Below are 20,900 nucleotides of genomic sequence, written 5' to 3' on the forward strand. Positions count from 1 at the left end.
ACGAACAAAACCAAGTGACTATTTTGTGGCCTGTATTTAATGACGTAACAAAATTTTGCACGAAGCATGTGAGTGCAATGATTTTCATAGCATTTTGTTAATTTTTGTTTGTTTTTAAAATTGTAGCCAGACTGGTACAGCTCTACAACACAAACGTTCCTGGTGTACATTGTTTCATTTAATTAATAGCAGCTGTTGATGTTTCTTTTTTTTTATTAATTAATTCGAAAACAAGTTGTGAAATATTATAAAATCGTTCTTTTGTGTAGCTAGCTAGCTAGCTAGCTAGCTAGCTATTTTCTGCCAAATCTTAGGACACTGACCTAAGATCTGTTGATACAAAAGTGCACAGCCTTAAAACTGGTTGGACAATCACAGTAAAAATCATCTGTAGCTAGAGTTATAATACAATTATACGCTAATGTCATAATTGTTTTTTTCTTTTTTGACTGTCTTTTTACTTGACCTGCAGGGGCGGATTCAGTATTTTTTTTTGACTAGTGCAAAATAGTCTCGAGGAGGGGATATAGAGAGCGTTTTGAGCCGCCCAACGAGACAACCACCCTTTTTAACGCCCTCTGGTGGTCAAAACAGCTTAAAAATCAAAACCCCTGAACGAATCGTTGATAAATCACCTAACTTCTCATTCTTACTTCAAGTCACGTAAATTTTACTTTTTTTTGTACAACTTTGAACAAGAATTACAATCATCAAATTTTCTTGTTTTTTTATTCAAATTAAGTTTTACAATTACATCTTAAATATTACATGAAATCTTGGACGGAATTGAGTTTCTTCAGTGTCGGCTGTAGATGGATATTTGATACCACTGTACTCAAGTTTTGCCGTTTCGGCTAAAAAATAAAATCAATGTTTTTGAATTTTTTATACGAAAATGCGAAATTGAAGATCGTAAATAAAAGCAGCATTGTTTATCAAATTAGTCACAGTTAATTCCGCTAGAAGATGTAAGAAAAACTCATTGAAATTTTGAAGCTTGATCCCTATTAAAAATGTCGAAATTTTACAACTTTTTGCTAAAGTACCTTGAATTTATCCAGTGAAAACTTTCCACTCTTTTCAACAGCTTGATCAATCTTTGCGACCATTTTTTTGTGGGCAGAGACAAGATTTTCCTTTCTACTGGTGTCGATAATTATTGGTATGGAAATATCATTGGGTGAAGGAAGGAAAATGTCTTTTCACTTCAGCAAGAAAGTCCTTCCTACAACTCAAAAAATAGAGAGCAGAATTTAAAAATGAAATACTTACAAGCCAGAAAACGAGTGTCGAATATAGCATCGAAACCAAAAGCATTTATAAAACTTAATTAGGATTCCTGAAATGTAGATAGATATCAAAACCTGCAACACTTCACTTCCTTCAGCTGTCAAACTCAAGTAGGGAAGAGAGCGCACAAACAAAGCTAAATATTTACATTTCATCTTGGCTGTTTCTTCCGCAACATCGTCGGCCGTACATTTTAAGTTTTAGCACCGGACGAAAATTTCTTCAGCAAGACCTTAGCATTTAAATCCAAAATTTAGCACGAGACAACCAGTGCCAGGGACACCACTGAGAGCCGGCTGATGCCAAATTACATTTTGCCGGCAAGCCAGCAAGGTGTTTCCAATGTTCTCAAATTTCATTGGCTTATGTATCATATCATGTAGCATATTCTTACATTTGCGTTTATTAAATGCAATTTTGCTCAACCGCGTTAATTAAATGCCTTTTTCAAAATAATTTTATTCAACTGTGTTAATTTCATGACTGTTAATTAAATTTGCGTTAATTTCTTGACTTGTTAATTTTATGTAATAAGGTATGTGTTGGAGAAAAATATATGTAAAAACGCACCGAATAATGTGTATACCGCTGTCAGAGTGCTCCTTTGAACATATAATTTAGGGAAAGCTATTTGGTCTCTTTGTCCATAAGGAGGTCACTTTAGAAATTTTAAGTGGTGCCATGGCACCATGGCACCAGCGCTAGATCCCCCCTGACTTGTTTCACCAGAGTTCTTTTTTGGTGTTTAAGAAAATGCTGCAATTTAATAAAGAAACAATAATTATTTCATTTTTTAGGTGTCTGTTTAGTCACCTTTCTAAATTATATAGCATAGAAATTTAATAATTATTAAAATCACACTGCACCAATCTCCATCAATTTATGCTTGTGAATTATATAAAAAAATCTTGAATCCAAAAAGTTAACTATAAAAATGTTTGGTGCTTTCGGTCACCATAAAAATTTCTTTAAATGAAAATTCCTTCCCTTTATGATCAGGTTTTTGTAAAGAAATATATAGTCCTTGTTTCTTGTTGCAAGGATTTTCCTTCAATGTTGAGTCAAGAATTAAAGCTGAAGGTCTCTGTTTTTATACTCTGTTTTGGCCTATTTGTGAAAGTTAGGCCCATTGAAAAAATGATTTTTTTTTCAATGGTATATTTGTTTTCTACTTCATTTGCATTTGTATACACATATTTTCTTTAAAAAGTGTGAAATAACAAATTCTTGAAAATTTCCAAAAGTTTTTATCAATCTCTTCTATTACAGAAGTTTCATGATTGTTTGTGATTGTTTGCAAAAGTTTTTACCTTTAAAGTAGTTAGCTAAATGTCTCCATAGGCAGACCGAGAAAGACTTGGCAGGAGGTTATAAGGACAGACTTGATACAGAGGAAGTTGAGTTTAGATCTAACACAGTCTAGATCAGATAGGAAGAGGGTCATTAATATACCCCGTCCAACCCATGCTAGCATGGAAAACGGACGTTAGCCATGAATGATGAGAATGATGATTTAGTTAGTATGGCCAAATTTATGTTGTTATGGATGTGTGTATGGTGCATGTGTGTTTTGTACTTACTGTTGCATTGAATTTTTAACTTTCAAAAATTTTTCTGGCCTGTTTATTTCTATTTAGCTAATTTTATTTTATTTTTATTAGAATTATAAAATAGCTGGCTATTTCATAACAGGATTAATTGGTAAAATCTGTGTATTTGCATAAACATGTTCTGATAATGGTATGTTTTTTATTATTAAATTGCAAGTCAAGACAGTTTTCTGTGTGCAAAAGCCTTACAAAAATATACAAGGTTCATTTTTTATCATTTGTATTCGTAAGACTATGTAGACTATGTAGATGCTTTTAGCACAATACTGCCTATTGTTTTTTCAGGCTAAATTTCTTGCTCAAATTATCGTCCTTGGTGGACAAATTGTTGGAAAAGCATTTACACAAGCCCTCAAACAGGAATTTCAAGGTTCGTTTTTTTTTATATTTACATCTATGATAAGGTTTTCGTATGAAGATTCTGAGTGTTTTTGTTTGGTATCTTTTATGAAGCTGGTGCTCAGAAAGCTGCCCGTTCTGCAACTGAGGGTGCAAAAAAGGCACCGCATACAGCAGTCAGTGGCATCACTGTTGAGGTACTAAATATTTTTTTATTAACACTAATCACATAAGGGGCAATCAGAAAATTTATTAGTATTGTTAATTTATCATACAAGTGGATTTGTGAATACAGATTCAAAAAAATTCTTCTTGTTAATACAGCAAAGTCCGTCATTCATAAAAATTTAGTATTGTCCGCATAAAGTGATTATATAGGATGTTAACAAGAAGATATCACCGAGGTGAATGTAGGAAGATTATTTTCTTTAAACATGCTCATTAAATACATTCACACAAACACTGCACTTTGGTTTCTTAGTAGTTTTCTACTCCTGTCATCTCGCTTGCTGCCAATATTCTTATCATTAGTCAATTTTAAAAATTATTTCTTAGAAGATTTCTTCCTGTAAAATAAAAGAAAATGAAAAAAAATTACAAATATTTTTTCCTATGAAAATTTTTTCCATCATTCAAATACCCTTCATAGTTGGGATATTTTTCTGCATTTACTGCATCATGTTGCAGTATTCTACAGTGAATCGAATACAAAAAAGAGGCTCCAACTTCCTATAATTTGAACTCTATAAAACAGATTTTTTGTTCCTGAGGTTGTTCTAATTGAATGAAGAGTTAGCTGTATAACTCTAAAGTTTTAAAGATAATTTTAAAGATAAACACAAAATAATCGACCCCCGTGTTTTTTATTATTATATCTCAGGGAACATAATTAATCGACGTTTTTTGATTTAAAAAAAGGGAGGGTCAAAAGTTAAAAAAATGATAGAATTTTTAGGATATAACGAAGCTCAAGTGTCCATAGTTTATTTTTTTGATATTCAGTTCTTTTTTTTAAACATGTTTTAATGAAAATTCAGTGCTATAAATCATGCTAACATTGTTCTTCTCAAAACTTTCATCAATGTGATTCGAATTTAATAAAAAAGTAAGTCTATCTAAAATTAAGTCTATATAAAAAAGTGTAACGAAAATTTATAAATAACCAACATTAGTTAGGGGCTCTTATTTCCATTGCATTGACCCCTTTCCAAATGCATGATTGCATTGATTGTGATAAGAACCAAGGGATATAAAATACATGGTATATAATGAGTCATGTTATTATTTCAGGAAGCCAAAATGATATTAAATATAAAAGATGTCACACCAGAGGTTGTTGAAAAGGTAAAAAGATAATTTGTTAAAGAAACTTTGTAGAAATTATTTAAAACACTAGAAAAGGTGAAAAATAATTTTTTGAGGAAACTTCGTAGAAATCCTTCACTGATACGTCTTTTTATTCTTTTAGAGCTATAAATACTTATTTGAAATTAATGATAAGAAGGCCGGAGGTTCGTTTTACCTCCAATCGAAGGTAAATTATTTGCATTTCCATATATGTTACATAAAATTTTTTGACGGTTGAGGATTATTACTCCACCAAATTTATTTTCATTTTAGGTCTTCAGAGCTAAAGAGAGGTTAGACTTTGAGTTAAAGGATATAGCTGACTCACAAAGAAAAGAAGAAAAAAATACAGACTCGGTTAAAAATGACTTATAGCACGGCAAATGTTTTTTTGCACGTGAATAAAAGCTTGCGTAAATAGCAATTGTGTATCGTAAGGTTGGCTCGAAAACAACTTCTGTGTAACTTTTTAACTGGAAAGCTGCCAATGGAAAGGACTTCTTATAAGGACTTTTTTGGAGACGCTTAATTAGGATTAATATATTTTAATAAATCCTTCTCTGTTTAACGCCTCCAAAATAGCATCAGTATTAAATGCCCCAGGTCGTTTTTTGAAGCTGACAAGCGAACAAAAATCCTTTCATTAAAAACTAAATTTAAATATCGGTTATTAAAGAATTTCTGCGTGTTTTGCAAAAGTTTATTTTCGAAAACAAATAAGATAGATACGTACACGTTATTTTATAAACACTCAAATTCGCAACATTTTTGGGGACTTTAAAACAATATTGATACAAGGAGCAAATTTGGTAGCGGTTTTAAAAGTGCATTACCATAGTCGTAAATTGATTTTGACATTTTGTGTAACTTCTTTTCACGTGTGTCAAGATACAATAATAACTTCTTTTTATGCTGCTTAAGGTAATCATTTCATCATTCATTCATGAAATAGTTTTTTTTACCTGATTTTCCCTAAATAATTAAATTAAACTGGTAATTTTTGGCAGAGCCTTTATTTTTTTTCCATTTTCAACGTTTTATGCAACTAAATGCCGGGTCAAAACTTAATTTGCTTACGAAAAACGTAGTGTATATTGCTTTTATGTTTTACAAAGAGTATTACAATGTTTTACAACGTATTGTCAGAAAAAAAATATTTGACATTTGTAAGACTTGTTTTTATTGCACACGATGCACAATTTCAAAGTTAGATTTCTCGTCTAATAATATTGATAACGCTTAGTGTTGTCACTGTACACTGTTAAGATCCAAAAGCTTTGCCTAATTTAAAGTAACGAGTGTATTCAAAAAAAACTTCTGATTTACTGAATTTATAATATTTTCAGACCGTAGCTCAATGAGAATGTTTCTTTTAATTCTGATCAATTACACGTTGGGAACTTTTCTGACATTTTTAGTTATATTTGGCGCGCCCAAAGGCAGTATATTAGGCCCTGTCTTGTTTAACCTTTACGTAATAGAAATAACCGAGTAGATGTCGACAACAATACGCCGACGACACGACGGTATATAGACGACAATACGGACGTGTGATGTAGAACAAAATCAAGTATACAATGCGGTAAAACTGCTTTACCAGTCGCCACAGACAGCTGCTAAACATATTTAATAGGATTTTGAAGAAATTCACTTTTTTTGAGGGGGCTCTTTTCCAGAAACCAAAAAAAATCAATGAAATTTTTCGAGTAATCACAATCATTGAAAAAAGGAAATGACGACGCCAGAGTTTGAAAAAAACATTTTTCCATTTTAAATTATATCTTTGGCTTCACGGAATTGTACAATTCAATGAATTCTACTTTGTAGTATTAACGGAGAAACAGATTTTGTAACGTATTAGACGTTTCAGTACTATCTTTATAATAAAAATTAATACTAATATCTTTTATCTCTATTATTATATAAAAAATTTATTTATATACTAGTCCTTTGTATGTATTCCGGTCCTCAGATTATCGAAAATTTAATAACAATCAGACTGGTGTTTGCACGAGCAAAAAGTAAGAACGATGAAGGGGTAAAAGAAACTCGGTCGAATTGGGGTGACAACACTTTTCACATTTCTGTCATTCTTGAACTCGCGAAATTTCAAACTAAATCTAAAAACCATCTTGATTTAAAGTAACATACAATGAATATAATGTAAAAAATCTCGTACTTTGTGATTTCTATTAAAGTCTTAGATGTCTATTTTCTAGCAAATATTTCACGTATGTACATTCTCTGTGATATCTCATTTAGTCTTCGTTAGATTTCGTATAAGTGGGCAAATCTGTAAAACAAAAAAAAATATCTAGAAAAAAAAAGATACAAGATAGAACAATAAGCAGGGAAAATAAACTCAAGTCCTACGCCACTAAATCATTTGTTATATTGTCTCTTGAATATAAAATCATCTTGAAGAATCCTAAAAACTTGTTAGTGCCGTAAGTTTTAATCTTTCGTGTGAATTAGTTATTTTTACCAGTTTAGAAAAGAATGTGGTCGTGAAAAAATTAAATGATATTATGTATGTCAGTAAAAGATTAGTACCCCATGTCTGTGTCGAAATTTTTATTTATCCAACAAACCCTGTATTTCTTGTGACAATTTCGGCTCTTCATCACGAAGTTTTTCATTTATTTCTGATACAGTCAGTCCTTTAGTCTCTGGAACAACGAAGGATGTGAAAATGAAGAAAATTATTAACAAAACTATAAACGGTAGAAACGTGTACGGATGAATGTTTTTCTAAAAAAAAAACAAAGAAAATGTGAAAATAATGGAACCACAAGGAGACGAAACGAATACGCAATATTCATCCGTTGTTTTAAACAAATTTCTGCTTCCCGACTCGGCATGATTAGTAAAATAGAAATGCTTGAAAAAATAATTAAACCAGGCAGCGTTTTACCGCGTATAAACTTTATCACAAACTTGAGTACTACATCACCAAAATTAAAAATTTCGCAAATAAAAAAAATGAAAATTTTCATTTAACTGACTGACAATTTTTTTCAGAATTTCTTAAACATATTTTAAAACAGAAAAACACATGTCGCTTAGTGAACCGAAACCTACCTTGATAATTGGAAATAGGAGACCCACCACAAAATTACCAAGCCAGTTAGTTGGACCAGCTATACTGACAGCAGCAGATATGCTGGACTGAGTAAACAGCTCAGCAACGATAAACCAAGGTATAGGTCCTATAACAGTACGTTGATTTAAATCAAAGGGGTATTCGTCCACACTGCAACCTTAAGAAGGTATTGCAAATGTCGCAAAAAGTCGACAAGACGAAAAATATTTGTTACGTCTCCTACCTGGTCCAATTTGAAAGAATGCAACACTTAACAAGGTGGCCACAATGCTTAAAACTTGCGCCCATCTTTCTGTAGCCTAAAAATAAAACAAAAAGTAAATAATAGTTAATAAGAAACAAAGCAATTGTAAAAACAACAAGAGACATAACATTAACACCCTATGCAGGATCGGGATAACTTATATAGTACAGCACAAACACTCGCGGTTTTAATATCCAAACTTTGATCTCCCTCCGCATTATTAAATTCCCAGTAAAATTTCGCAATCCCAGGACCCTGCGGGAACCTTATTTTTTTCAGTACAGATCACAACAGGCGTGGATATAGCCATTATTTAATTATGCTAAGGGGTATGAAAATTATGCAGGTGGTATTTAAAATTTTGTTGCAACCACTAGTATCGTGGGAACAATTAAAAAAAATTTTTCGCTTGTTTTATAGCACTGTTAAGGTACCATTTTCATTACATCCAGTGAAGCTTGTTATTGTTCAGTCACGGATGACAAATCGGTTTAATTAAATTTACGTCCCACTGAACTGTAAGGCAAGGTTACAAATTATTACCGCGTATTTTAATGCTATGGTGATAACGACAAACAACACAGTCATTCCACCTAAACCAATCAGCATCAATATACGACGACCACTCTTTTCCACTAAAAACACCTAAATATGAAAAATCATTATATTAACTAAAGAGACTTTAAACCAAAATACCGTGGAGTCAACGGGTAGTCCTTATACTTCTCGCCTTTGCTTACTTCGTTTTTCTAAAGAGTAGACTGGTAATTGAAAGAGTTGTAAATAAGAAAACAGCACGTTATTGCCACATCAAAAAGGGTTGTTGGTAGAATATATATATCTATACATTTCCTTTCCAGGTACAACCTAAACGCTTATTACTGTCCAACAAAGATTTGCCTTTTTCGTGTTTTTCCAATTTTATTCACAAAAAGTAAAAAAAAAAAATTCTAAAATCATAAAGGGTCATTTCCAAAAATACTTGATAACATTTTTAAGTCATTCGCCGAAATTAATACCACCAAAATGTAACTCTTTTCAACACGCGAAATTATCTACCCTTAGGAAGTACCATTAAGGTGTTTAGAATAAAGTCAATCGTACCACAATGATAGTCATGATAACACTGAGAGTACCCACACCACAGGTGGCTATTTGGCTGTACTTCTCCGCTAAACCAACACTCTTAAACAATTCTGTTGAATAGTACAGGATCTAAAAACAGATTGGTCACAAATTAAAAAAGGCACAAATAGGAAAAATTTAAGTTTAAAATCGTCTTTTGTTGGCTTTTTGTATTCTTTACACAAAGAAAACGTTGCCGACCATTTGCATCGACGTCTGGCGGAAGTATAAAAAGATTCTTAAACCGGCAAAAGTTAAAATCGTCGTTTAGAAGTTCTTTGTAAAGTCATACCCCTCCGATACCAGACAGCTGTTGGGATAACTGCATGACAATGCTAATAAGAAGTGGTTTATGGTAATCGGAATTGGAGAACAGATCGATGACGCCGACTTTTTCTATTTCAGATTCGCGAGCTGCTTCCACCTAAAAAAAGAAAATGTTTAAAGAGAAATACAATTAGTTGTTACTATACAACTTTTATGATTTTCCTACAGTTACATGTCTCGCCAATAAAGCATCGATTAAGAGTGGACATTTTAAAAAATCAGATGTTAGTATACTTCGAGTTGTTGGTTTTGATTTTTTAAGTTGCTTCTGATTATACAAAATTTCTTTGAAAAAAATTAAATTTTCAGAGAATTATTATTCGCGAATGGGCACTTTTAATTTATTTCGTGAAAGAAATTTTCGAAAATCAGAAACTATTGGTAAATTTTGCAAAATAAGTTTTCGCGAATTAGGGCAAAATTCGCAAAAAATTATTCTCACGAAAATTTTCTCCTCGAAAATTCCTTCCCAATAAGGTATAATATCAGTCTTTACCGACAAAGGCGACCTGCTTAGATTTCTGGTAGAGAAATGATGGCTGTTTTTGTCTGTAAACTGCAAAACCCATTGTATTACAGGCTAGCGTTAAACTAACAACGAACCCTTATTTCTTCGATTTCTTCAGAAACATCGTCTGTTCCACGCAGCGACATTAAATCTATAACGTACAAGAAAAAAAGTAATCGTATAACAATTCTTTAATTAGCTACTCAAGTTAGCGAGAAAAACAAACTCTTTTTAAATATATATTTTTCAAGACTTGCACACGAAAGTGATAACATACTCTTAGTTGCCGTGTGTTCGTCTTTCTTAATAGCAAGCAAGTAGCGAGGACTTTCAGGACAGAAGGGTAAAAAGATAAGCTGCAAAGCACCAATTATCGCCGTAATTAGAAACAGAACAGGCCAGCCTGAAGACGTTCCCAGCAACTAAAATATAAAAACAAAGATAACAAATAAATAAAGACGGAAACAAAAAAAAAAAATAAAAAATAAGCGAACCTGCTGTAGGCCGAGTATATTAGCAATCAAAATTCCAGAAACGATACCAAATTGGTTCATAGTGCCGAAAGCACCACGTAAATGAACGGGAGCAATTTCAGAAAGATACATGGGTGCGATGGTGGTGTTGACACCTAGGTGAGCAAAATGTAACAAAAAGTGTCAAATATAATAATTACTTGTCGAAAATCATATTTATAAACCATTCCGTTGGAAAATGCACGACAAACACGTACAACAAAACAAAATGTAGTTTAGTTTAGGAAGGCAAAGAAAAACACGTTTTATTGAGTATCAACCTAACAATGGTAATATTTTTTGGTTTGGTCCAACAGTTCCGGCCTTCCATATGGGTATTTCCACCCCAACGAGAAAGGTTGATACTGCTCCAGAGAATATACGTCGTCTACGTCCACATAAATTCTAAAGCAAAACAGCTTACCAGCATTTAAACCGACAAGAATTCTACCAATAATCAACAATGCAACAGAGTTAGCTTCTTTGCTACAGAAGAGAAGTATGCCGCCACATATCACCAAAGAATTATTTATCAGCAACGAATATTTCCTAAAAAGAAAACAGATAAGTCAGTGCATAAAAGTCTGATTGAGTCAGTTTATAAAAGTCTGATATTTACGAAGCTTTCGTTGGATATTGTTAGATGTTGAGGTCGGACGCTGGAACATATAACAACAAAATATTTTTTCTGCAAAAGCTATATATAATAAACGTATGTGAATATTTAGTCTCAAAAGAGTTATTGAAACAACACAAGTCCGCAATTTGAGATTATCTCCAGCTAGCTTTAATCCCAAAAAAGTCATTATTACCGTCCAAATCTTTTGGCAGCATGCGAACCAAAATAAGATCCAATCATTCCACCAATGGCAAAGATAGCAACGGCCATGGGCCATATAAAACTTTCAAAATGATCAACATCTTTGAAGAAATCCTTGACCACCTGAAAGAAAGAAACCATATGCTTTAGTTAGGCATTTAAATGGAACCATCGAATTAGTCAATGTCGCAAATTTTCTGAGAATGTTATTCGCACTTTGAACCTAGTTGATAAAACCTCAGTAAAAACACTTCGTTTTTGCCATAACACAGCAGCTTCCATTCATATTCCACTTTAGTCAATGTATTATAAACAGCTATAACAAAGTAAAACTTTTTTTTTGAATGTCTTTCGTTTCAAAGTCATCTTTTGCTTTTATCAAGTAAATTGTACACACTAAATCGTTTGCAAAACTTTTTCTTATTTCAAAATTTACATTCCATTGTTTTAGCCTTTCTCCAGTTTTTTTATGCTTATTTCCCCCGATGCGCTAGCAAAAATGTGTGCTCTTTCGTTACTTTCCCTACCACCCAAAAAGCTTACGTGACGAGAATGGATCATGTTTAAAACGTTAGGGAGGAGAACAAAACACAAAAAAGCAACTGTGGCATCATTATACCCGTCTAATGCTTGTAAAAGTACGACGTCGTTGTTAATGGCAACCTTTGAAGTCTATATAAATCATTTTTCAAGTATCGAAAAAAAGTACAACAACACTGTAAATGAGCAAGTTAGTTATGAGCAAGTTAGTTATGAGATTATGTAAGCATGTGAAAAGATTATTGACTAAAAAGTGGACATCAGTTCAGCTTTCTCTATTGACAGTAAGTAAGAAAAATTAGCAGATAAATTAGTGTTTTTCATCGGTCAGAACGGACCAGTTTAAAAAACGAACTTGACATTCAAACTGTGACAACTTTCAGCAGGAAGAGATGATGGTTTGCATTGATATCTAATAAACGAGTTTTGTTTAAATAGAAGGCCATGTCTTTTAAAAAAGTTTGTATGCTAGTTTAAAAGAACTGATTAATGACTTTTTTTTAATACTTTTAGCAAAGTGTTATCGTAAAGCTTATTCCTTCAAAATTAAGAGTATAAACTTGCTTCAATTTGTTTATTTACATTAAAATTAGGAATGACAATATTCAGCGACATTTTAATTTACCAATCTTCATCTCATTTAAAATAAAGTGAAAAAGACAATATTTCTCTATTTAAAATTTATTGAATGACAAAGCTCGATAGAGAGCTATTTATCTTTTTTATTCTCAGTACAGCTCATAAACAACGAAAGCAGTTTCAAGTAAAGTTAACAATAGCTATATCTACTTACAAGATTAACATTGTTCACACTGGCTAAATTAAATCCAAATTGAAGCATACCAGAACTAATAACTAATGCGCAAAGACATGATTTCAAGTTTGAGCCTGTCCTATTCCTTCCTTTGAAGTTGTTTTTCGTTGAAGTGTCATCGTCATCAAAGTCGGCTTGCAGAAGTTCATACATAATTTTTAAAACTCAAATACATAATAGCTTGGGAAAACAGCATATACATGAGCTCTGCAATAAAATCAATAACATTTATACTATTTTTTAGATAGCATAGAAGAAGATCTACTGATAAAACTGTAATTAAGCTATTGCTAGAACTCTCTATGTGTTTCACGGAACCTCGTGTTAAGATGACTAATTAAATCATTCACAAATTACTCCTTATGATTTTGTAAACCACAAAAAACGAGGCTCTTTTGTTCTGCCTCCCTTTATGTCAAACTATAAACTTTGATTCGTTATTAAGGCAAATTATATATTTTTAGAGCTTTCCTTACATTGAATTTCTTTAATGCTGGGACCTATATTTCAGGATTCTAGAAAAAAAATTTAAAAAATGAAGCGAATATTTTGCAATTTCACGGGATTAATTTTGTAGAAATTTATTATTGCGGATTATCAAAAATTGAAATTGTTTAAAATTGTTAAAGAACTTTATTTCAACATCTCTTGTGGACAGATTTCGGCCTGGCTGTAATGAGTCCACTAGGGGTAAACGGAACCAAAAATGACTCTTGAAATATTACAAATGTAACGCCACTTCTCTAAATATTTGTAGGAGTCCTTGTCTGAAGTGATTTTTGTCAACAACTTTAATTTCCTCCTATCAAATTTTAGTACAGGCTCCATGCTGATGCAGTATTATCGTCGTGTATAGTGTTAAGTCAACAAAGAATATAAAGTTCTTATATATTTTCTTTCCTTTCTTTCTTTCTTCAAGGTCCAAAAAATACATTTTACGAAGGTTAATTTTTGCAAATCAGTTATGTCTTTTTTCACAAATGAACCATTTTAAGTTTTTTTACGAATAATTTCACGAATTTAGTATTTGGCAAATTTAATTTATTTCAGGCCTATTTATTACGATAAGGTAGCATGAATTAAATTGCTCATATCAACTCCAAAAAATGAAAAATTCGAGAGAAAATTTTTTTTTTAATTTATTTTCGCGAATATGAATAAAATTTGGGAAAATTATTGAACTCAAGGTATGACAGCCATGTCTTAATGAGACACGGAATGTTGCAAGAGACAAAACATTTGTATTTTGCAGCATTTACAAGTTTTTGGAAAGCTCCCTTTTTCCCTAATTTACACGACTAACGAATGTTTTGTTAAAAAACTGTTTAATATCGTGTCGTAGCCATTTATTTAAAAACTTAGACAAGAAAAATATTTTTGTGTTTTTTTTTTGTGTTGTTTTGGGAAATCAAAAGTCCTCATTCGATGTTTGATTAAAGCAAACCGGGATATGCATTCCCCAATCTGGAAATGGCAAATTTCCAGTCTTAGTCTACACTGAAAAAATTAAATACAAAATCAATGGCAAAACAGCAGAGTTTCGGTTTAGAACTACTGCACCCCTTCTTCTTCTTCTAAAATATTGGTGTATTTTGCGCGAAATTGTTCTTGAACATACGGCTATTTCGAGTTATTTCAGATTTTTGATTCTCTGTGTTCATGCTAGCTAAAAAAATCTTGTGCAGTGCGTTTTATTTTCTAGAAAAAAAATCTCTTTATATCACTTTTAGCAACATTTTAAACTAACCCTTTAAAACTTTTAATTTGATTTTTTGATTTGATTTATCTATTTTCTAGATTCATGTATTTTTTTATTAAGCCCAACGGGTAACCATTTAAAATTCGTGTGTCTTAAAAAAGAGCCTAAAAGATATTTGCAACAACAACAAAAAAGTTCCAAATGAATAGCCACAACAACTGCGGTTAAATAAAAACCAAAGTGGTTTAGACTGATTGAATAACTAAATTTATTAGATATTAAAGACAGTTTTTCTCATACAAAAGCTCTGATGTAAACGAAAGTGTCAAAGCAAATCTCTAATTCAAATCCATCAATTAACACAAAATAATTTCACAGAGCGAACTTCGAATTAAACCATGAATACAAAGCCAGCGTGGCCACATCTTACCTACTTGAATAAAATTGAAATTTATTTTGCTCATTCGGGTGAGTGACTGAGGCCATTCCCGCTCAAAACAATAAAGAAGGATAATGATCACGTCAGCAAAGAACGATAGAAATAACCAATCAAAAAGTGCGATCAGTATTCTGACTGCAGAAAATTCCTTTACAACCTGGCGTAATTTTTTTCACCTTAGCTATTCCGATTTCGCGGTGGTAATAAAAATTATCCTGGGTATCCAGGCTACAAACATAAACTAAACTAAGTGTTGAGTTAAAAAGGAATTTCCCTTATATAAGACATATATAACTTTTAAAAAAGGATAAAAAAATATGTCTGCTTAAAAACATCTCCACAAAACCACAGATTGGAAACACTTCCTTCAAATCATTTTACATATCTGTGTCTTGAATATCTTTTATGTTAACACAAAAAATATACAAGTAGAAATTATCGAATCCAAGCCCATATAAAATTATAAAAATATTTAAACAAACTAATATTATTTTACTCTTTATCTTCACAACTGTTTAAACATATGAAAGTTAGATGATATAAATAACTGGTGTTTTAAAACTTTAATACATTTTCTATGGTAATATTTCTTTATATTTGTATGCCATAATTTCATGAAAACATATAGTTGCTATGGTTACAGTAATACACATTTTACAAACAGGAAATTAAAATTTCAAACATATTTAATTTGTTTGATTACAAATTTCTTGGATTTTACAAATATGACATTATGCTCAAAATTCTGCTCATTGTTAGTACTGAGGCGTCCCCAAAAGCGTAGAAAGAAAAGGGTTTAATGCCCATTAAAAAGGTGGCATACTTCATGTTTGAGGGAATTCAAAGTCATAAATGATGTTAAACTTATATCACATAAAGCTAAGAAAGTTTTTTTATGAAATTTTTTTAAAAAGGATTATTCTCAAGATATTTACGTTTATAGATGCATGACACGATTTATTGTTAGAGGATCTTTTTAATAAGAACCCTTTAAGGAATATCGTCGCAACCTTCAAAGCCTTGCACCATTTTACTAGCTGCCGTTCATACACTGACACCTTTACAAATTGAATTTATAATTATTGCTTAAACTTTGTATTGTCTACTCACGTTAGAATAATAAAATTAGAGATAAGCATAACATAGGACTAGATATGACTTGCAAATGTTTCTATGTTTCAAGCACTGTAGATGCTAAATGGTTAATTGCTACAAAAATATAACAGATAACCACTATTTAATTATGCCACATACTTTTCTAGTAGGTAACAGAAAAAAAATTTAATGGTTTGTCCAGGTACTTTTAACAACATCATTCATACTACATGTCTATATATATGTATAATATATAGACATTAGGTTTTAAGAAAATATATTTTTTTCTGAAACATTTTAGTAGTTGAAATTAACTTATTGCAATATATTGTTAATAGAATTCTTAAAAAAATTCTATTGTATATTACAATATTGCTAACAGTGACAACGTCTGTATATTATAATATTGCTGGCAATATATTGCTTTGGTTTGTGCTGCAGGAAGCAAATTGGTTCAAAACCATTTCTTATTTTTTGTATCTAACATGTTTTTGGTTTCGGTTCCCTGACAGATGGTTTTGTGGTAGAACATTCGTCTCCTGTACAGAAGGTCTGAGTTTAAACTCTGGCCGAGTCATGTCAGAGACTTGTGTGAATTAATCCTTTCTACTTAATATTCAGTATGAGAATAGGATTGAGAGGCAGCTGTCTAGTTAAGTGATTGCACAACTTTCTTAGCTCAAATAGAAGCTTTAATGCACCTTAATAGCTTACAATGTCCACAGCAAATAATTACCTAAATGACACATATATTTGAAAAGTTTGTTGGCAAGTACTATGGTGAATGCCAAGTGCTGAAAAGTATTACACATAGGTTGACTTGGATTGAAAGTTAATTTACTGACGTTGAGATTTATGTTACGTGGAACTGACATTATATACTATACATATAGACACTAGTCAATAAAGCCTGTGGATACCCAAAGGGTTTTCAGAAATTTATTTTGCTGTTGCTTCTGATGTGTAGAACATGAAAGGCCAATCAAGATAATGTATAGGACTGTATACCTTCAAACAATGTTTAAGGGTAAAAAACTTTTTCTGACAACAGCAAAGACAAATGTTCAAATGTCAAAAATAATTTTGATCACGAAAATGTATAGGATTAGGTACTTTTGAGGAACAGTTGAGAAAATATTGGAGTTTAAAGGTATTTCAATGATGTAGTCAACCCGAAACAGGTGGTATGACCCAGCTTACCCAATTTTGTCCTCGGTGGCCCCTAGTTACCCATGTGTCAGTTATTTCCAGCCTTTTCCAAGATATAAGGCTTGAACATTGTTCAGTGCAATGTAATGGCTTCGCTAATATGACGTGAGTCTAAATAATTCATGCGGCAATGTCTAGGTAATTAAGACATACTTTTTTGTGTGACTTCAAAGAAAATTTTGGCAACTTCAAAGGAAAATGTTCATATCCGCTGCGCTTGTCATAAACACTCTGAATTATTATAAAATATATAATAAAGAATAGGCATACTTACTGGGCCAGGGGCATTTATAACAGACAAGTTATAACCAAACTGCAATGACGATCCCGCAGCACACACAAACACCACTAGTATCAAACGTCCAGTTATTTTGGAATCCATTATTTTATAATCATCTACAACAAACAGATAAAATAAAAATATAATATAATAATGATTAAGACAAAAAAAATTGTGATCATATTCAAATATATATATGACATCAATTCAGACGATAAGAAGCTAGAATCATATTTTATTGATGTTTAATTTTGCTTTCTAAGAGAGGAAAAAGGAGATGGGGAATTTAGACCCATGCCTGACTCAGGTCAGTTAGACATCAGTATACCGAATTTGGGCCCATTTAATTTTGGCACCAAAATAGTGGACAAAATAGGGTTTAAAAATGTTTTATTTATTTTTGTTAGGAGGGCTTTCGCTATAACAACAATAGATATATTTTTATGAGGAAAAAGTGACATATACACAAAAGAATAAAAAAATGCATATTTTTGTATATTTGCATACTTTTATAAACTTTTACAAACACATGGCCTTATTATTATTCATACAGATAAAAAATTACGATCAATTTAGTATTAAAGACTACTGATACTGGCTTAATTATGAATTTTTATGTTGTTGCTACCCAAATGGAACCAAGGTTTAGTAGTGTAGACAAAGATAGAGTGTGTACTAAGAAAAAGAGATAGTCTGGTGATTCCGGTAGTTTTAAAGACAATGCTGAAAAGTTTTATCCGGCCTTCTACAAATCTGTGTCTGAAAATATTGTTTTCAGAAATTTATCAAATCAAAGCTCTTTCTTCTTGGGTTGAAGTGGCTAATCACGTACTTACTCATCTCACTAATTCAACTGTAAAAGAAAACATTGTAGAATTTTCTTTCCATGTGAATTTTTCACCCAAAGAAAATTATTATAATTCAATATCTAAGTGGTTATGTATTTAGTACCCTATATCGTCGCATCAGGACATAAAAAAAATCAAGAAGTATGCTTGGAGTTCAAAGTTTGGACATCGTATTAGTAGGAAAGTCGTGTCTTGTGGAAGAAGATAAAAATTCTGATTTAGTAATTATCAAAGACAGAGGAGGATTATGGTCAGTAACCAATGATGTTTTCAGAATTTGTTGTTGTGCATAACTTGAAGTTCATGCTGCAACTGCTAATTTTCACCATACAATTGATAGTAAGAAAATTATTTCAGACCAGCTTGAGAACCCCGTTGTGCTTTGTAATTACAAAAAAATAACATGAAATTACTTGAGCATCTCATCATTCTTTATGTTCGTGTTTGTGTTTTTTCATTTGTAAAAGATAAATGTGAGCTGCACAAAATTGCATCAAAACAGAAAAAACCTTGATCTCTACGCACTGAAATCAAGAAATCTTCAAGCAATCTTTCAAATGGATATTGACACTAACAGTCCAGAGCAGTGACTATAAACCTGTCGCAACTGCTATTTTTATAGCAACAAATTTTAAAACAATATTATTTTGGCACATGGTTAATAAATAACTATGGAAATCTACAAAAAGGTCCAGGTAGTGTATTTAGGTTATAAGGTATTTCAAAATATTTTATATTAATGTTTGTGTTAAGCAGATAAAGGCTTTAAATTGATATTATCTGTTATCATTTAAAATACAATGCTTATTCTTGCTTATTAAGCCAATTTAATGTTTTTTATAAATGTGCGGCTATAAAAATAACCATTTTTAGTTTCTTCTTTCTTCCAATTGTGTTTAATTGCTCTTACAGCATGGCACAGTTTCAATATCAATTTCATGACAGTTACCAGCTATGGGTCGGAAAATCTTTTGTGTTCTAATTGTGTTGTCATTATAACCAAAATCACGGATTGATGGGTTATCTTTCCTATGACCAATTGCATGTTGATGACCAAAGTAGTTTTCAAGGGAATCTTGACAAAATCTTTCTGTCAGTAGATATGGAACTCCATTATTAATTAAATACTGGATTAATTCAACAGTAGAATAGACAGTGATTTTGATTCCTTGGTAGGTTTGCCATGACATAAACATTATCTGTGAAATTACCAGACCTATCAGCAATTGAATCCTTCCATGTTTTGAAATATCCTAGAAATGTTTCGGTCAACCATAAGAATCTTTCATCATCAACAGATGTGTACGGTTTAAGAAATGGTTTACATTTAATTGTTGCTTCTTTGGTATTCTTGATGTTGAGACAGTCAAAAAATGGGTCGAACATATTACAATATTTGGCAGTTGCGTTAGGTTCTGGTGGTCCATACAATTGAAAAGCATTAAAGACTGATACGCTTAACACTTGTGCTGCCAGACGTACATTCATGAAGGAATATGGAGTGAGCTTGATGTGGTCATTTGTTATTTTGGGAACAAGATTTAATCCACAGTCTAAATCACCAAGGAATAACTTTGAAATATGGTTCCAGGTGATATAACTTCCATCATTCCACATACTTTTGGTACATCTTCCTGGAAGAGACTCAGGCAATTGTGGGCTGTTTTAATTAAGTGTGATGAATCTGAGATAAAGAAGATGTATTGTTCCTCATCCTCCATGACATTCAAAGTGCGGTATGTTACGTCCACTTTTGCATTAATGTCAGCTAGATGGGTCATGTTTAGGTGCATATGGTACATTCGTTGGTTTGGAGATGCTCCTTCACTTGTGACACCAACAACTTCTATGCCACATTTTTCCTCCTCAAACGACGTCTACTAGGAAGTACCAAGAAACAAATGTCTTTTTTATCGTGAACACAAATGTCATCATAAAAGGCGGGAGATTTGCGGCTAAACCCAAGCAGTAACGAATGATTATAGGATGATAGCAAACATCAGTTTTCGATGATAACAAATATTTCTGCTGCTCTTCCCAAAAAAGATCATGAATGGTGGTATTTTGCAATTAGTTGTTGACATAATTTTTATGAAATCATCACCAGGACTTTTTTGGCCTGGAACTGCACAAGTGGAAATCTCATCTTGCATTTTCTTTAACTCTTTCTTTAATTCTTTATTTTCCAACCGGTGATTTTGAAGGGTTTTTATGATTTGGTCTGGAGAAGTCATGGAAATTGGTGTTTTAAGTTTGGCAGGTGAAATTAAATTGTCCCTTTTCCTTTTCAAACTTAGGCTTTCTTATGACACCCCGACCTGACAAATTCCAAGCATTTTTCAGAAGGTGGAATAAGAACTATGCAATTTGGAGATAGATAGATAGATAGATGTGCATATTTTACATGGCTAGCCTCACAAATATTGAGGGATATGCCCTGTCTATTATTTCCAGGAGGGGACATGGCTTAGATGGAGAGTCCTAGAAAAGGGAAAAAATCCTAATGAGAATTCAGTTACAGACAAATTTGTTAATCAGCTGAAACGTATAGGTGCACCATATAAACCTGAGGTATAAAATAATGTTGGACATATATTTATAGAACATAAAAAGTTGGTTATCAAGTCTTTTTAGATATTTAAAAAAACTTTTTTCATTCTCAAGATTTTCACATTTAAAGAATTTTAGATTTAATTATGTTGATGGATTTCACAGTAACTATACATCATGTTCTAGCAACTTGATAGATAG

The 20,900-nt window shown here is 32.0% G+C and overlaps 2 protein-coding genes across 4 annotated transcripts in view; one reads left to right on the forward strand and one right to left on the reverse strand.

Moving 5' to 3' along the window:
* LOC130655784 (mitochondrial import inner membrane translocase subunit tim16-like) overlaps nucleotides 1-5,756 on the forward strand; it is a 100,206-nt gene extending 94,450 nt beyond the window's left edge. The window contains exons 2-7 of the mRNA XM_057458582.1: nucleotides 2,950-3,030; nucleotides 3,186-3,270; nucleotides 3,354-3,436; nucleotides 4,530-4,583; nucleotides 4,708-4,773; nucleotides 4,860-5,756. Coding sequence (XP_057314565.1) covers nucleotides 3,028-3,030; nucleotides 3,186-3,270; nucleotides 3,354-3,436; nucleotides 4,530-4,583; nucleotides 4,708-4,773; nucleotides 4,860-4,961 — 393 coding nt within the window. The 5' untranslated portion in view covers nucleotides 2,950-3,027 and the 3' untranslated portion in view covers nucleotides 4,962-5,756. The remainder of the gene's footprint in view (nucleotides 1-2,949; nucleotides 3,031-3,185; nucleotides 3,271-3,353; nucleotides 3,437-4,529; nucleotides 4,584-4,707; nucleotides 4,774-4,859) is intronic.
* Nucleotides 5,757-6,346: 590 nt separating this feature from the next.
* LOC130655771 (solute carrier family 2, facilitated glucose transporter member 3-like) lies at nucleotides 6,347-17,445 on the reverse strand. Of its 3 annotated transcripts, none has more exons than XM_057458570.1 (13): nucleotides 17,296-17,445; nucleotides 11,218-11,348; nucleotides 10,830-10,954; nucleotides 10,388-10,521; nucleotides 10,171-10,315; nucleotides 9,989-10,044; nucleotides 9,351-9,482; nucleotides 9,038-9,148; nucleotides 8,477-8,578; nucleotides 7,913-7,988; nucleotides 7,668-7,795; nucleotides 7,178-7,337; nucleotides 6,347-6,879 (listed from the first exon to the last, which is right to left on the reverse strand). In XM_057458570.1, the coding sequence occupies exons 1-13, from the start codon at nucleotides 17,401-17,403 to the stop codon at nucleotides 6,845-6,847; spliced, it is 1,443 nt and encodes a 480-aa protein (XP_057314553.1). In that variant the 5' UTR covers nucleotides 17,404-17,445; the 3' UTR covers nucleotides 6,347-6,844. The 3 variants fall into 3 exon arrangements, with proteins under 3 accessions (XP_057314553.1, XP_057314551.1, XP_057314552.1); XM_057458568.1 differs by lacking the exon at nucleotides 17,296-17,445 and adding an exon at nucleotides 12,559-13,588; XM_057458569.1 differs by lacking the exon at nucleotides 17,296-17,445 and adding an exon at nucleotides 12,559-13,588 and having other exon boundaries at nucleotides 7,140-7,337.
* Nucleotides 17,446-20,900: the final 3,455 nt, after the last annotated feature.

The sequence above is a fragment of the Hydractinia symbiolongicarpus genome, chromosome 8 (genome assembly GCF_029227915.1).
Source record: "Hydractinia symbiolongicarpus strain clone_291-10 chromosome 8, HSymV2.1, whole genome shotgun sequence".
Taxonomy (NCBI): Eukaryota; Metazoa; Cnidaria; class Hydrozoa; order Anthoathecata; family Hydractiniidae; genus Hydractinia; species Hydractinia symbiolongicarpus.

What these genes read in the sequence shown, in the direction of transcription:
- LOC130655771 (XM_057458568.1), bottom strand. Translation starts at nt 12,732, where the DNA reads ATGTATGAACTTCTGCAAGCCGACTTTGATGACGATGACACTTCAACG. An exon ending in ATATACTCGGCCTACAGCAG is followed by an intron (nt 10,316 to 10,387) that starts GTTCGCTTATTT and finishes TTTATATTTTAG; the next exon opens with TTGCTGGGAACGTCTTCAGG. An exon ending in CGAACACACGGCAACTAAGA is followed by an intron (nt 10,045 to 10,170) that starts GTATGTTATCAC and finishes TGTACGTTATAG; the next exon opens with ATTTAATGTCGCTGCGTGGA.